Below are 17,207 nucleotides of genomic sequence, written 5' to 3'. Positions count from 1 at the left end.
AGTAAAGGGTCTTTTATAGAGACAGTAAGCATGAATTATATAGAATAATTATGTAAGTACTACAGGCCATTTACCAACTCTCTAAATATATTTTTACATTAGTTTAGTTGTCCAAAAATGTATATATTACATTTATCTGGCAGATTTAAGCACTTCTATCCAGTTGAGAATCAGGCATGAAATTGTTCTCCCATTTTCCTTTTTCCTGTGAAGTCTGGTTCTGCTCAACAGTTGCGTAAAATGTTTGGCCTTTTCTTTTTTTTTTTTGTTAAACAGAAAATAGGAAACAGATATCCTGGAAAAACTTTTCTGACTTTCTAACTCCAGATAAGTTTTTCTCTAACAGCAAATGTCCAGATCATTTTGAATGGTAAAAAGGTTGTTTTAAGACTCAATAACCTTAAAATAGTGCTGAATTACTCAGAATATTGAAGCTTCACTTTCACTGGTTACAGTGCTTTTTAAGCTTCATTTTCTTCAGAACCGATGTTTGTGACTTACTATTAACTTACTTTACTTGAATACCAACATCAGAAGAGTTTCCACCTTTTGTTTCCAAAGACGTTTTAGAACCTGTTTAATTCTGGAGGCTATAATATCCAGGAAACCAGCTTCCAACAGTGAAATGAACATTACCATTTATAAAGTGCAGTAGTGATCAATAATGTAAACAGTGTAGGAAAAAATGAAATCAGTTTAAAAGTGATGGTGCAAAAGGTAATTGATATGGAATGATATGATATGCAAAATGCATTAGAACATCGAGCTGTTCTGTCTGTCTTGTGGTGATCTGGAAAAGCCTTTGACTAAAGATACTCTGTTGTTGTTTAACAGTGCTCTGAAGGGGATGCTTACCTTTGTTCTTAATTTCATGATGAATTCCTCTTTGTAAAATCACCTGCAGATGTTCTAAATGAGTTCCTAGAGCAGCGCTGGCCTTCTCTAGCTTCTTTGATTCCTTTGCTCTGATGCTCTTATCCCGGCAGTTGATGGCAGAAGATATTATACTTACAACATTAGACTTATAGAAATCATGAGGAAATGTTGCTGCAAACACTCGCTGTTTTTGTGGTGCTCAATTGATGATAGTTTTGAAAAATATTTTATAAAATCATAACTAGCATTAAAACTTTTTACTTACATGTTTGTTTATTCTTTTCAGAATCTGGGAGACTCTGGGAGACAGAGGCAAAGGAGGTTCAAGAGCCTCAGTGCCCACCTGGGTGAGGACATTTCAACCGTTAGCTTTAGAATACATCACTTTATTCTAAAGGGGTATAAGGCTTCATAGTTTTTTGCAATGTTATTCAGGTCTGGCCCATTCTGTTGTAAGGTTATTTGCAGAGAGGAGTTTTGAAATGTGACTAAAGAGATTATTCTAGACATTTTCCCATCACTTCAGCAGTTATTGTTTTTTGTTGGGTTTTTTTTAAATGAGTGTAACTAACCCAAAGGTTAGGCTTGTGTTTTTCCCAATAGTGTTATTCATCAGTAGTTGGTCAATATCTGTATGGAAACTAGGTTAATGACTTTGACTAATCAGGCATGCGTTTTTGAGTTGTGTCTGTGTCATGACATGAAGCCAGAACTAGGCAGACATATTTCTCAATGGAACATTTAAACTGTTGCTCACAACAAGCATAATTTTTGTTTAAAATAGAAATTAAAGAACTGTGGTCTATGCTTTTTTGGTTCCTCATTCTGCTAAACAGGAGTCTTTAATGCTTCTAGAAGCAAATCAAATTTTTATTTAGGCTTTATTCTCTCTGGAAAATGCTTATTGCATGTTTTTAGTTTTACATTTAACCCTTAGTTTAAAAAAAACAGAACATTACATATTTTCTATTTTGATTCATGTTGTCATAAAATGGTAAGCAGTGCCATACTTATAAAAGAGTTATGCGGTCATTATAAGATTTTTAGAGATTGCAGCTATGTTCCCTCCCTGCTGGCTGCTTCACACATTTCCATTGGTTGGATAAAGTCAATATTCAACTGGGGACCAAAAGTAACTTATTCAGGACAAATTTGTTTTGTTTTGTTTTGGAAATAGAAATTTGCTTGTTAAATTATGGCAACTTCTTTAACCGTCTTGTGTGCAAATTAATGTCTAGATGTTGCGACTATTCAATAGTTTATAATACTTTTATTATTTTAATTAACATGGCAGAAACAGTTTTTATTGCAGGAAACAATGCAGAAAATGTCACATGATCATTTGCAATGATTTAACAAAGTAATTGCAAATTGTAAAAAAAAAAAAAGAGAGAGAAACTGATTTTCTGTTTAGAGAACAAGGAATATTATGTGGGGATTTAAAGTAATAATTCAGATCTGACAAATGGCCTTGGTCTAATTTTCTGAAACTTTTAGGGATGACATTTAAACAGATAGATAGATCGATAGATCGATTGATAGATAGTGGTGACTTTGGTGACTTTGTGTTAACTTGAGTCATGGTTCTTTTGTAGGAACACACAGTGTTTTGAAGTTACAACAGAGCCATATTGTTCATACTGAATGTGAGGCTTGTCCAAACCTGTTTCCATCTGGGCCAGTTTCCACTGTTTCATTAATTAAATGCTACACACAAATATAAAGGCCATGCTTTTATAACGCTGGATTATTTTGAATGTTTTTTGATGATTAACGCCTAATGCAACCGCTTTTGGCATTTACTTAATCATATTTAGTTACTTTAAAACAATTGTTTCATGTCAGCAGGATAGGACATAAAACAATTGTGTTAAAGTAACTGAATATGATTAAGTAAATGCCAAATGCAGTTGCATTATTTTTTTCAGTATACATGCTACTAACACTTTGTTGCCTTTTGAGGTTCTCACATCTGTTTCCTCTGCACCAGAAACAGAGAGTTTTATGTTAAGCTTACATGGAAAAATGTTTCTGCTCTTGCCCAGTTTTTCCAGACCTCCTCTCCTCCTTGTGTCCTTGGATGGTTTCCGAGCAGAGTATTTTAAAGACCCCAAAAGCCAGACACCGATCATTAACAAGCTGCGTAAGTCAGAGAAGTAGCCTCGTCTTCTCTCTCTCTAAATATTCTCTTGATATTACTAACATAATTTGTGCTGCAGGAAAAGATGGAACAACAACACCTTACCTCAGGCCTGTTTATCCTACAAAGACTTTTCCAAACCACTATACCATAGTGACTGTAAGTGTTTAAGTTAGTCATGTGTTTATTTAGTGCAACTTTTTGGGTTGAAGTATAGGTTAAACTGTAAAGGTACTTAACATCCCACAAGTATACATTTAGGAGTATCTGGCTAATTTATATAAAATGATGTGTGAGACTTGGAGTTTTTTTAAGTCTTTATTCATTTTCTCTACATATATTGCAATGAAAAATTTAATTTAAACTATCAAAATATAAATATTAAGTTTATTTTAATATTTGTTCAGTGGAGTACAAATAATGTACACATCCACAACTAGACAGCAGGTTTTACATTACTTTTAAATAGTTTCACACATTGGATGTCACATCTTTAGCAGTTTCACTGGCAACAGGGTGCATACATGTGCATACCAACATTGCCTCTTAGCTGCATAATGGCACAGTTGCGCACTCTCTACTCATTTTCTGATAATCTATGTATGTAGCACAAAAATAAAATCCAACGTAAACTTTTGCTCAATTAGACCAATAATATTCTTTTCTGCAGCATTTGAATAATCTTTTTTTGTTTTTTAAATTATAACCAACAATGAAAATACGAGAAATTATCCAGAATTTCATGAGATAATATAGAAAAATGGAGAACAGCTATTTTTCCTTACCAAACTAAATTAGGTATATAAAACATTAAATGAATAGGGATTATGTTAATCTTATTTTTATTTAATTTTGGGCTCTTATAGCATCTAATCTTTATGAACGCTATCGCAATCAGCCTGGATGTCCCAGTCTGCTTTACTAAAAAAAACTGTTCTGGTATATGATCCACTCCTCAGTGCAAGTTTCAAATATCACTATCAAATCAGTTTTATCATAGAAATTAACACATTTAAGTGTTGTATTTGGATGAATATGTTTGATAAGAGGTAATTGTCCTTTAAAAAAAAAGTTTAACAAATGTTCTTTTTCAGTGCATCAAAGAGCATTAGAAATGCATAAATGAATAATCTAGCAGAAAGAAGAATATGTGACAGCCTAACTGATTTAGCAGTCTGGGCTTCCAGAACAATAAAACTCACTGATTTGTAACAGTCATGCTATCAAACATGCATCTGTTCAGTGTGATGCTTCATGCAAGTTTTCTTCTTTTGTTTTGCTAAATTCAAGTACAAGATGAAACAAGAGCATAAACAGGGGTCAGTCAGCACATTCTAAAACAGATCTCACAGCAGGTGGATATTTCTGCTAAATTTCATGCATTCAGTGCCGATGAGAAAGAATATTTGGTTTAATGAATCATATCTATACAGCATCCAGAAAGCTCCTAAAGTGGCACATCGGGACAACCACTGGAAAAGTAGGAAGGACGGAGTGAAAAATAGATTGAAATGAAATCGTATTTAGTAATATTCTAGCAACAGTTTTAAATTTTTTTTTTATTTATGGATACTGGAAATGCTGATATTGTTATATGATTTGTGGTGGAAATGCTAAAACACTATGTAGTTAAATGATGTACAGACAAAGAGTCATAAGAACATATCACAAGTTTAAGCACACATTTCATTGTGCAAAACATGAAAGTTTTAATGCAAACAAAAAGTTATATTTAAAAGGTGTAATGTCTCATTTACTTGGGCCCTCACTCTGGCCAGAGCAGGACTCTTACACATAGCATACTCCACATCCCAAGAACAACAATTTTTTTTTCTTTTTTTTTTTGTTCTTTAAGCTGGGCAAATAATTTAAATTAAAGGTACACTTTTGGAAATTGCTGCTGTAAGCTCTTATATTTTAATAAACAATGAAACTTGCTATGATACTGGTTTATAACAAGATTAATATAAGTCTAGCCTCAGCATGAACATCTGATGTTGCTCACATTGGTCTTCAGTGTAATCATTACTTTTAATATACTTTAAACAGTATATGCAGTTTTTGATTCAGTTCTTTGATTGAAATTCTTTACGTTCAAACACAATTAGATTTTATGTGATTTACCTAAAGCGCCATTTAGACATTTGGCAGGGTTTTCTACTAACTGTCTTCCAAAATCAGTCTTGTGATTGTAAAGAAATGTTTCGGTCCTTCAGAGGTACAATTGGTAGGAAAATCATACTGTCGATGCTTTAAAAACTAACAATACCCACATTTAAACATGGTTGTTAAAGAATCATGCAAAAAGGTAACTGTTCCTGAGATGAAACGCTTTACGTTAGGGAAGAACATTTAATAAATATATAAATAAATAAAATCTAACATAAACTTTTACTCAATTAGACCAATAATATTTTTTTCTGTATCATTTTAAATCAGTTTTTTGTTTTTGGAATTTATTCTATAGAGTTTAAAGAGCCATATACTGAATCAGTTTTACTCTTTAGAGGGGAACCAAATATTATGTGTGTCTATGTTAAAAAGTCTTCATTATCATTACATTTTACTTGGGTAAATTTCCTGTGCAGGACATTTGGACCAAAAATGCTTCTTGTTTTCGCTAAAGGGTTGAAATGAAGAGAAATTCCAGTTTTCAGTATTTCTGCGAGTCCAGTAATGGCTTTTCTAGAAGAACAATCAGGCCAGAGTGCTAAACTTAATCTGACATAATAACTTTAGGCCCCCTTAAAAGGGTCGTAGATAAGATAAAGGATATAAATCAGTTTTTGGAGATGGAGCTATTGCCAATCTTTATTGTGACATCATTTCTTTTCAACCTGCTTTGTTAATGAGTGTGTAATAGTAAGATTTGCTCTATCTACATCATGACCTTATCTGATGCAAGACAAGGATTGCCAATTATGAATCATTAGAACAGAAAAGCCATGTTTCATCTTTAGAGAGATTAAACATGGTCTTACGTCACTTTATATGTCTAAAGTATAAAAGAGAAGGCTTTAGTCACCTTTTTTATTTGTCTACCAGAGTATCACAAATATCACAAATAAATGTGGCATAAAATGAAAAAGGTTGAAACAGGATGCAATAGCATTAAAGCGTCTGTTGTGCTGCTCTGATTGTAATTATAATGTGAACAGCTAAATGGGTGCTTGGCACCAAATGCAATTTTTTTTTTTCTTTTGCTGTGAGTCTCAAAGCTCAATCTCTGCCAACAAAGTATCAAGTCTTTGCTCTTATAAAGTCGAGGTGCTCACACATGCATGGAAAAAAGAGCTTTAAAACTGGTTTTAGTCTCTTCTTTCTCAGAAAAAGATGCAGACTTCAAGATAAAAATGTTTTAGTTTGGGTTCATATGAGATTGTTAGAAACGATAGCGCAAAACGACAGCAGATTTATCATGAAATGCATACCAGGTAACTTAAAGAGAAAAAAACTCATTACATGGGGCTTTACAGAGCCAAAAGGTGCGACTGTGTGTTTAACTTTTCTCCTGCTTCTGCAGGGTCTTTATCCAGAGTCTCATGGCATTGTAGACAACAAGATGTACGATGTGACCCGGAATGCTTCATTTAGCTTAAAGTCTCCTGAGAAATTTAATGCAGAGTGGTACCAGGGGGAACCGGTGAGTAGATCTGTGTACAAATAGAGAATTTGAATCCTTTAGTTCTCAGAATAAAGCTATTGTCTAACTGAGACTGAATACCAGAATTACAATGCAGAATTGAGCAATTCAGCCTTTGTAAGCTATTGTAACATCTCAAAGTATTTGCTAATTGTTTATTTACTGTGAATTTCCTGGAAACCAGCTGGAATTAACAAAAAAGGAATCTCTCAGCTTATATCAGAAGGTTGTAGGATTCGGTGCTTATGCTGTAATTTGCTCTCCCAACTTTCCTGTTGAAATGATGGATCCAGCTTGTGTAAAGTGTCAGCTTGTGAGAGCAGCATGTTGATCTCACTTAATCACTGTGTGGTTCTTAAGTTTGGGACCTCATACATCTCATTTCTCTCTTGTGTGACAAGCTGCTCCTCTTCACTGTCTTATTGCTGCAGCTGTAGGACTTTCCAAAGAGGGGGTGAAATTATCTCTCTCTGCTGAGCAGTTTCCTGCACAGAAATAACTCTTTATCAATACCACTAGCATAAAAGCACTCTTTCTGGCAGAATATATTTAGCCCATGGCTGTATAAATAAAACAGTTATATCTGTAGATAAACACAGATTTGTCCAGATTTTCCTTTTTCCCTAATGCATTTCCTGTGTAGCAGAGCCTCCTGTTGTTTTTTCATCTTCTTTCTCCAAATAATGGTGGCATCTATGGCCCCTTTTTCTTATTCACTTATCTCCTTCAGGTGTGGATCACCGCCATGCAGCAAAAACTAAAAACAGCCACTTTTTTCTGGCCAGGTTCAGATGTAGAAATTAATGGCTCCTTCCCAAATTTCTACAAGAAATATGATAAGTAAGGATAAAAATAATCATTTTAAACCAATATTTACGTTCAGAACTGCATGATTTTTTAAGCTTCCTCAATAACACTTTGTCTGCAGGAGCATCACATTTGAGACGAGATTGGAAACGCTGTTTGATTGGCTCAGTTTGCCCGAGAAGGAAAGGTGCTGCTTTATTTCTCATTCAAATATTTACTGAATAAGAATCAAGAAACATTACAACCATGTTTGCTTATTTTGTCTCTGGTTTCAGACCTGACTTTTATACTTTGTACTTGGAAGAACCAGACAGTACAGGACATAGATATGGCCCACAAAGTCAGGAGGTAAGTTACTCCTTAAACCTGCCAAAGTCAGCAGGTTGATGATTATCCAAACATAACTAGGTGTAATTATACTGGAGCTAATATTCTGCTGGGAATGTTCGCATAATCTTGCCACATCCTCTCTATTATCCACTAATAACATTTTTTATACATAACTTCCTCTTTGCTTTGATTTTGTCTGCACCATGATTAAAAGGTCATATTTTTAGCTATACAGCCTAAAGAGTCAGGAGTCAGTTAGAGCTTAAATTCACTCACTTTTATTTATGTGAGTAACCTTTTTTCACTTTTTTTCCCCTAAATTAAAATTTTTTTTTAGATAAATCAGAGAAAAGTACACAAGTAAACACTTAACGTACTGAGCATAGCACATCTGCATTTGCTCTAATAATCCATTCTTCTAACTGATTTATTAATTCGTTTTAAATGAATAAACAATCTTTAAACATAGACAAAATGAATAAATAGGTTCAAATTTTAATAACCTTGTATATTGTGAGGTTTAGATGGTTTCTAAAGGCTATGAATCCTTGCCTTTAAGATTTTTCCTGATGCATGTTGGTCGCGGCCAGGGCTGTCTTTTGTCACCAGTTCTGTTCATTACATTTATGGACAGAATTTCTAGTTACAGCCTGGGACCGGAGGATGTCCGGTTTGGAAACATCAGGATATCATCTCTGCTGTTTGCAAACGACGTTGTCCGGTTGGCCTCATCAAACCAGTACATCCGACGTGCACTGGGGCTGTTTGCAGTTGAGTGTAAAGCTGCCGTTATGAGGATCAGGACCTCCAAATCTGAGGCCATTGTTCTCCACCGTAGAAAGGTGGACTCCCCTCTTCAGCTCGGTGGAGAGTCCTTGTCTCAAGTGGAGGAGTTCGAGTATCTCGGGGTCTGATTCACAAGTGAGGGATGGATGGAGCGTGAGATTGAAAGACGGATAGGCAGTGATGCCAGTGATGTCACTGTATAGGACTATCGTGATGAAGAAGGAGCTGAGCAGGGCGACAAAGCTCTCGATTTACTGATCATCTACGTTTCCACAGATGGTCATGAGATCTGGGTAATGACCGAAAGGACAACATCACGAATACAAGTGGCCGAAATGAGTTTCCTTCGCAGGGTGGCTGAGCGCACCCTTTCTAGATCGTGTGAGGAGCTCAGTTACGTGTGAGGAGCTCGGGGTAGAGTCGTTGGTCCTCCAAAAGAAGCCAGATGAGGTGGCTCTGGCATCTATTTCAGATGCTTCCTGGTCGCCTCCTTTCGAGAGGTGTTCCAGGCATGTCCCATTGGGACATGCAATCAGATAAAATCAGATAAAGGAGATATAGTTTCTGTTCTTTATGTCATTGTTCATGTTTTGTTCTTATTTTTTGTAGAAAGCTAAAGCTGTTACTGTCAGAACAGTATTTTAGGCAATATTGTCGTTGCATTAAATTAAAGTAACTACTAATTGTTTAATTTTTTCTTGTTCCTTCAGATTTTGAAAGCCTTGGAGAGGGTTGACAAGATAATGGGCGACCTCATGAATGGACTTTTTACAAGAAATCTTCACCAGTGTATAAACATAATAATTGTATCCGACCACGGTGAGGTCACTGCTGTAGATAGGCTTTAGTAAATTAATAATAAGTTGATTTTAGGAATATTAAATGTCTTTTAAGATTGTATATAGTTCATATAATTTAGAACAGCTTGCATCTAAGTGAAACAAAGTGACCAAAGATGATGTGGACATGTTAACTTTAAAAAGGGATGTATTAGTAATCCCTCTCACACAGGAAGGTTTTTTTTAAGTTTTAAATAGATATCTGGAGGCCATATGTTTGGCCTTGTAATTAAACCATCAAGATCGATGTTTTTGTGCGCTTGTCACCAGAGCGAAGCCTGGCGATCCCCATCTATCCAAGAAGATAGATACATTTTCATGCACTGTAGTAGTTATTGGTCTGCAGTTTGTCACAAAACACACAAAACAAGACACACTCAGCGGGGTTCACATGTCCCACCCAGAATACTCATGACAGATGTTCAACAGAAAATACAAATCACGTTTTTGATATCTTTTTGGGGAGGTTCTGTTGAAGTGCGTTTGAATAAGTATTTCATCAGCTGTAATTAGATATGTTTTGTAGCTTTTTAAAAGAACAGTTATTGGATGTTTATTCTGCATTCCAAGCACTATAAATACCACCAGACAAATTCCAGATGTTAAACAGATAACATAAAACTGTGTAAGAGTTATACATTTTAATAGACAAAACAATGATTTGGACTTGGGGTTTTAAAGTTTGTAGCAGCTCATAAAGCATTGTGAGCTCTATGTGACCTCTTATTAAACAGTGTTTTTGTTTATTCCTTTGAGAATGTAGATCAAACAACCAGCAGAGGTTAAAGCTTTAACACAATGAAACACATATTTGCTATTTTACCCTATCTGTCTTTTTAACTAGTTCCAGGTCCTTTGTTTCTGTGCCAGTTTACAAAATGACTCCAAAACACCTCCTGTCAGGGGGGCTACTCTTTGCGCACAATTTGTCAACAAAGTTGCCAACATTGCAAAAGCACTAAATGGTGTAGGAACAAAATAACCAGCACACTCTCTGTGCTGCAGCAACCACACCTTACAGTTAACTTATTCTAGCAGAAATCATTTTCTTTTTTAATAGCTTCTTTTTAATTTTTCTCTGTCTTTATTATATAAAAATAGCTCACTTTAAGTGTCCAATTTATATCAGTGACCACAAAAAAGGATGTAAAGCCCAGGGAAGCTAGAATTGTCCTGTCTCTGCATGTTATTTTCCAGGTCTATCTTTTGCAATAACCAAACAAATCTGTGTAAATCACAATCTATTGCCAAAATTCTATGAATCACTAAAACAATGTTTGTCTTTAGTTGTTCTAAGATGACATATATCTGTTCTTGAACCCATTTTCTTTAACTATATATTTAGTTTAACTGTCCATCCAGTCTAAACTTCTGTCTGTGTTTCCAAATTGATATCAGTTATCTGGGCATCTGGGAGTTAAGTACTGCTAATTAAGAACTAAACTTAAAGCTGTATGTTTTTAAGTGTAAAACTAGACGCCGAATGAGTTTTAATGAAATACTTGTTCTAGAGCAATCTACACCCATAGGAGGATATTTAAAGATCCTTCTGACTCTGTAAATAAAGTCTTCTTTTTTTGTTCAAACCCATGGTTCCTTTCATATGAAACTAGAGAAACTCACCTTTTCAACAAAGTGAATCAATTCTCTTATAGATCCTTTTTCAAGGGAGCAATATTTGAGTATTGGAGGTTAAATAAATTAATGTCCACTGCAATAACAATTTCCAAGCTCATTTTGTTCAACCATATACACAACACACATCTGCATTGTGGGTTTATTTTTTTAGAAATGTGTTATTTATTATGGGACAACTTAATTAAATTTACATTACATGTCTGCTGTTTCATCAATGTATAAATTTTTTATGGTTACAAATGCAGTTTATTGAACAAATGCAAACAACAATTGCACTATAACACCATATCACCAGTGATCAATCATTAATATGTGTTTTAGGAGCAATATTGGAGTTATTATCTACTTTTATTATTTCAGTATTTATCTAAAACTATTTGCTGAAATAATGTTTTACTTCAACAGGAATGGAAGAGGCTTCATGTGAAAGAGCATCTTTTGTGTCAGATTATCAGAAAGGCACATCTGACTTCATAGTCATTCAAGGCGCAGCAGCTCGCATCAGACCAAAGCGCCTTCCAGAGGATTACTTCTCCTGTGAGTTTCTATCTGCATAATCCTCCTCCCCTCCCCCCCGCATCTTAAACGATATTTGGGTGTTTATGTGAAACCAGCATCACTGATTTTGCCTTTTTGTTTCTATCCTCAGTTGACTATGAAGGCCTGATAAAGAACCTGTCGGTATGCCAAGTATTTCAAATGCGGCTTTTGTGTTGATAAGCGCATTTAAAAATTATCTGCTTGTGTGACTTCATGACAAACAGTCTCATCCTGTCTCTGCTGTGTGCTGATTCTTCTCATCTGTGTGCATTCTGAAGTGCAGGGTTAATGACCAGCCAATGAGGCCGTACCTCAAAGAAAACCTCCCCAAAAGGATGCACTTTGCCAACAACAAGCGCATTGAGAGGGGCCATCTGTATATGAAGCAGGGCTGGCAGGCAGCACTGTAAGTATCAAGTCACCAGCCGATAATCTCACTTCAGATATGTAGAACAACGTCTACAAATTAATTATGTTTTTGACCTAAATAAGATGCAATCTGATAACATGTAGAATTTTCAAGGATTTACTTAACACCAAAAAGTCTGTCTGGTTTGGATATTTATTTTATATTATGGACCAATCAGATTAATATGAGTTCTGGGGCTGTTTATAAATTAAATAGGCTCATGAATAAACCATGAAACTTGCAGTAAAAATACAATTATTTCTCAGTGTCACAGCATTTATGTTGAAACTTCGCCTCCCAAGAAACAACTATTCTCGCCCCTTTAATTACAATTAAAACAATAATTATGAAGATTAAAATTATGTTTTCTATGCAGTATATTTATAAAAATTTTCTCGCAATAGACAGACTTTGACGTTGTCTTTAGATTAGTTTTATAAATATATGTTTTTTTATGCTAGTCTTCATTGATTAGAAATGTTTGTGTAAAAAGCTTTCAGGATATCTGCTTTTGCAGCCCATATGCACATGCTAATAAAGTAGTATCCATTCAAAATGGCCCTTCCCAGTCAAAAGCCAGTTAAAAGGCTGCCCTCTTCCCTGCAACTCCCAGCTTAATACTCTCCAACCTCCAGCCACATGAGTGACCACCTCCTTCTCCTGGGCGTGCATATTCTTTTACTCTGACTGACTCCACCTGTTTCACTGAATTACAGGGTCTGACCAGGATTTGGCGCTTCTCTTTAGCTATTAATGTCCACAAATCATGACAGAAAGAATATTTTAGTACAAAGATTGATGTTTAAAAAAGAATTGTAGGGGACCAGCCAAGGGCCCATCAAGGAAAGTGGGTACATTTTGAATGTACCCACTTTTCGCTTCACTCTGTGTACTCCGACGTCGAGAATCAAGAATCCACCTTTCATATTCCATTTTCAGAGTTTTTTAAAGTGTTTAACAGAGACGTTAGCACCTCGACGTCGGAGTACACAGAGTGAAGCGAAAAGACTACAACTGTGTAAACAGGCCCCATTTCCGTTTCCGGTGGCAGGGGAATATTGACTATTCCAACAGAACTCAATGGGATTTACAAAATGCTAAATAAAACACTACAGGAACGTTTCTTCTTCACGAAACTTTTTTTGCAACGTCATTGAACAGCGCTGACGACACGGTGAGTAGCATATTTTAAAAAAAAGAACGTTTAAGGTTGTTTTAAGGACATTATCGGACATGCTCTATGGAAGCCATTCTGAAGCAGCCAGATGTGGATTCTAAATGAGCCAAAAAGCAGAGACAGGACCAATTGTCAAAATTTTGGTGTCGATCATTCGATTTCATCCTGGACACTACAGAAAATGGGCTAAAAGTGTTAAAAACCAAACTTCTCCTTTAAAGAGACATTATGTAAGTTTTTACAGAAAAATATAAAAATTGCCTTTTTATTTTAAACCTTTATGACCAAAAATATAGTTTGAATGAACAGACTGATACCTCAGAATTTCAGCACCAATGCATCCATAAGCCTGTTGCATATTTTTCTTAATTTACTTCACATCAGACGTTCCAATGCTGTTTGGCAGATGTCATGTGTGTCTGTTAAATGGGCCCGACCTAGCAAACAACTGAAGCAATATTTTCAAGTTTGTATTGTGGATATTCGGGATCGCCTGGCATTCAGATAACTTCATGCAAGGTTAAAAATGTAAAAGAAAAAAAAAGAAGGGAAAGAAATACGAGCAGGAGCTATGAGAACGAGCAGAGGAGTGCTGCAGTTTTGTATTTTTTTGGCCACAGGTGACATCATCATTAGAAAACTGCCTCTTTAAATGCAATGTTGATAAGAGCAATGTCCTCTCAGTTTAAAAATGATGAGTGCTTTTGCTTTTTACCACAGAACTGCTTCCATACAATTTTGCCATATTTGTAAGCTAGAGAAGAGTATATTTGTCTTCTTTCAGGGAGCTGGATATTAGCATGCGGCCACAGGGAGGACAGGCCTGTGCTGCACACTCTCTGGTACCTCTTAAAAAATTTTCAACGGCTTCCGAACTAGATGCCACTAAGAAATCCCAACGTTTTACTCTCACATTTTATAACTGATTTTAACCTGTGTTTACTTTTGTATGTGTAACCAAACTAAACCATGCCTCTGATATGATAAACATCTTTCCATTAGACGATTCCAAGATGGCTGCGTTGAAATACATTTTCTCTAATGAAAAAGCGTTTGTTGCCAACTGGCATGTACAGTAAAGATATACAACTTGATGGATAAACTATATGTATACATCTTTTACTGTAACTAATGACAGGAACCGAGTGCAATGAATGAAGCATGTTGGAGAGGAAAAGCTCAGACCCTTTGATTTGTAGCAACCCTGTAATTGTGGTAATTGCTTCGAGCTGGATAAATAGAGCCACTGAGTTGATAGACACAAGAGCCTTCCCTATAATACACATAGCTACAGTAAATGACGATGTGCAAAATGTACCTTTTTTCTGTATATCCTTAACCTCCATTGGTTTGATTAATTTTTGTTATCTTCCTATCTAAATGTTTTCTCCACAGTACTAAAACAGAAGTCAAATATTGCAGTGGTGGTTTCCATGGCTCAGACAATCTCTTCACAAACATGCAGGTCAGAATAAGAAAGGGTGCATGTGCTTGTTAGAAACCTTTCTATAATTTTTAGATTTCAAGAAAGAAGGTTATTAAAGAATTAAAAGGACAATTACATTTATTGATCTTAAAAAAGGTGTTTTAATGCTGTTTTTTAGAAATTAGATTATAGAGAGTGCAGCTGTACAAGTAAAGATTTAGAGGGAATAAAATTGAAGAAACCTCTAAAGAGGCCTTGTGAAACACTGAGAATTAAGTAAATTACAAGAATTTAACTTGTTATGAAGTTTCTAACAACCTACTATGAGGGATTTAAATGTAATACCCCTGTATTCATCACCAGGTCTCTGACAGGATGTGTTTCTGGACTTAATGTTCACTGGAATTCAATTTCTTAAAAACAAAAAACTGTGTCTTGCTCTGCATACATGCTAATGTTCTCTTAGAAACCTGTTTAGGTTTAGGTAAATTTAGAGCTTTAATTTCACTTTAAATATTTACTCATGAACTAAATATGTGGATCAAGTGTTTTGCATCTTGATGTTTATAAAAAGCCTGGAAGATGCTTTCCAGTTCACAAACTGGTAGATGTTGTTGCTTCAAAGCTTAGCTCAGCCTGCTTCATCATGTTTACAGATTGTAAACTGTGTGGGGGGGGAAATCTTATATATTTCTTTTTTTTTCTTTTCTAGGGGATCTTCATTGGTTATGGTCCAGGATTTAAAACGAATACAATTGTTCCCCCGTTTGAAAACATTGAAGTATATAACCTCATGTGCGGTAAGTGTCTTTTTGTGGCATTTTGTTTTTCTTCTTGCTCTAAGTCTATCTTGTTTATGAGTTATGGTAAGATGGAGTGAGAGATGCAGAGACTTAATTGCTCCATTGATGCTGATTAGGCTGCTGTGGTTAAGAAAAAATAAATAAAAAAAACATGTTGATCCATAAAGTTACGCTCTTGTTTTACTGATCTAGGTTATGAGATACAGAGCCTACCTGAAAGTTTCAAATCAAATCAATTAAATCAACTTTATTTGTATAGCCCTTTACAATAGCCAAATGGTACCCAAAGTGCTTTACAACAAAGCTATAAAAACAATACATAACACATATAAAAACATACAAGATACAATTAAAAGTGCTGTAGTGGTGCAGTGCTGCAGGACATTAAAAGCCTTCCAGAGGTGCATAGAAAGGAGAACACAGAAAGATGGCATCTAAGAGACAGTATTAATGGCGCTAAAAACAAACAGCAGAAGTTTAAAGTCGATTCTAAAACGGACTGGAAGCCAGTGGAGTGACGACAGCACAGGAGTAATGTGTTCACATCTGGATGTGTTTGTTAAAAAAAGTTTGAGACTTAACACACGTGCATCATCCATCAACATCAGAAGTTTATTTATTCTCACTTTAATGTGTATCCTACATGCACCCACACAGGTATAATACCTTTTATGTAAATGTGTTGTCACACAACCTTTCACTGTTTTTCTGTATTTAGAAACCTGAGGAATGTTAATTATTTAATTAGGTGTTTTTTATTGAAATAAAAATTTTTTGCCAGAAGGTTCCTAGGACATCTACCTCATATATGCAGGTGTGAAACCCTTATGGAAGGAAACTTTCAAAAAGTGTGTTTATCAGCTCTTAAAGTCATGTAAAGTATTTACGCCCTTACATTAAAAAAAGAATTTTCCAAATGCAGAGCATTGTGCTGAAAAATAACTTTATTTAGGACTAATCTTTAATTGAAATAATAGGACATTGTTCAGTTGGTGGCTGAACATGTCTACACATTGGTAAAAACGAATTTGAATCTTTAGTCATGTCTTTGGTGCAAAGGCAGATAGATGTATAATCTAGGAGCAGAAAGTTATTACTCAGATTGAATCTGCGTTCATGTGATTGGAAATTAAATGCATTGGTCTGAAAAAGAATTCCACCTTTGAAAATTAATTTTATATTTTGAAACTGAAGTTATTTCCTTTGAAAATATATTTCATGTATTGAAAATTCACTTAGGCTATTTGTACTTTTTGTTCTGTAATTCAGTTTAAGTTAAATTCATTTTCATTGGGTCAGACATCCTGGTCCATTAGCAACAGAGTAATAAATCATAGATTTATGTTTCACATTTTGTACTGCTTATTCTTTCTCTTTTTGAGATCAAGCCCTAAAGCTCAGCATACACAAGCTTGATAGATGTCACTGACAAAGTCAAACAACCATGTAAAAGAAAGTTATGCTACCTGTAGTGTTGCTTAAGATGCTAAAATAGCAAAGTATTTCCCCATTAATGAGATTAATATGGTGAATGTAAGGTCGAACACATCCACCTTAACAATGCTCATTTATGCTCTACTGCTTCAGCTCAAAAAGCTGGAAAAAAAACTTTTATAACTGAATCGCTGTTTGATTAATCTGTTGCTAAGGTTCAATTCAATTAAGTTTATTTAAAATACACAAAACCTATCATCTCAAAGCAATTTACAGAGACAGTTAAATTGAATCCTACAGATAGGCTGAGTAAAGATTTTCTATCTAAGGAAACTCAGCTGATCGCATCCTGGCATTGA

General features: G+C 35.1%; 1 protein-coding gene across 2 annotated transcripts in view; it reads left to right on the top strand.

The window, feature by feature from the left end:
• Positions 1–17,207, top strand: part of enpp1 (ectonucleotide pyrophosphatase/phosphodiesterase 1) — a 47,021-nt gene that overhangs the window by 15,536 nt on the left and 14,278 nt on the right. For both annotated transcript variants that reach the window (XM_038291890.1, XM_038291889.1), the window contains exons 3-15: positions 1,163–1,223; positions 2,922–3,019; positions 3,096–3,175; positions 6,540–6,659; positions 7,390–7,499; positions 7,588–7,653; positions 7,742–7,814; positions 9,293–9,401; positions 11,465–11,596; positions 11,709–11,740; positions 11,878–12,005; positions 14,581–14,650; positions 15,324–15,411. In XM_038291890.1, the coding sequence (XP_038147818.1) occupies positions 1,163–1,223; positions 2,922–3,019; positions 3,096–3,175; positions 6,540–6,659; positions 7,390–7,499; positions 7,588–7,653; positions 7,742–7,814; positions 9,293–9,401; positions 11,465–11,596; positions 11,709–11,740; positions 11,878–12,005; positions 14,581–14,650; positions 15,324–15,411 (1,167 nt within the window). The remainder of the gene's footprint in view (positions 1–1,162; positions 1,224–2,921; positions 3,020–3,095; positions 3,176–6,539; positions 6,660–7,389; positions 7,500–7,587; positions 7,654–7,741; positions 7,815–9,292; positions 9,402–11,464; positions 11,597–11,708; positions 11,741–11,877; positions 12,006–14,580; positions 14,651–15,323; positions 15,412–17,207) is intronic.

This window comes from Cyprinodon tularosa, unplaced genomic scaffold, assembly GCF_016077235.1.
Source record: "Cyprinodon tularosa strain WSP-4 unplaced genomic scaffold, ASM1607723v1 ctg303, whole genome shotgun sequence".
Taxonomy (NCBI): Eukaryota; Metazoa; Chordata; class Actinopteri; order Cyprinodontiformes; family Cyprinodontidae; genus Cyprinodon; species Cyprinodon tularosa.
Note: the sequence above shows the minus strand (reverse complement) of the source record. Positions and strands in the feature narration are given on the sequence as shown.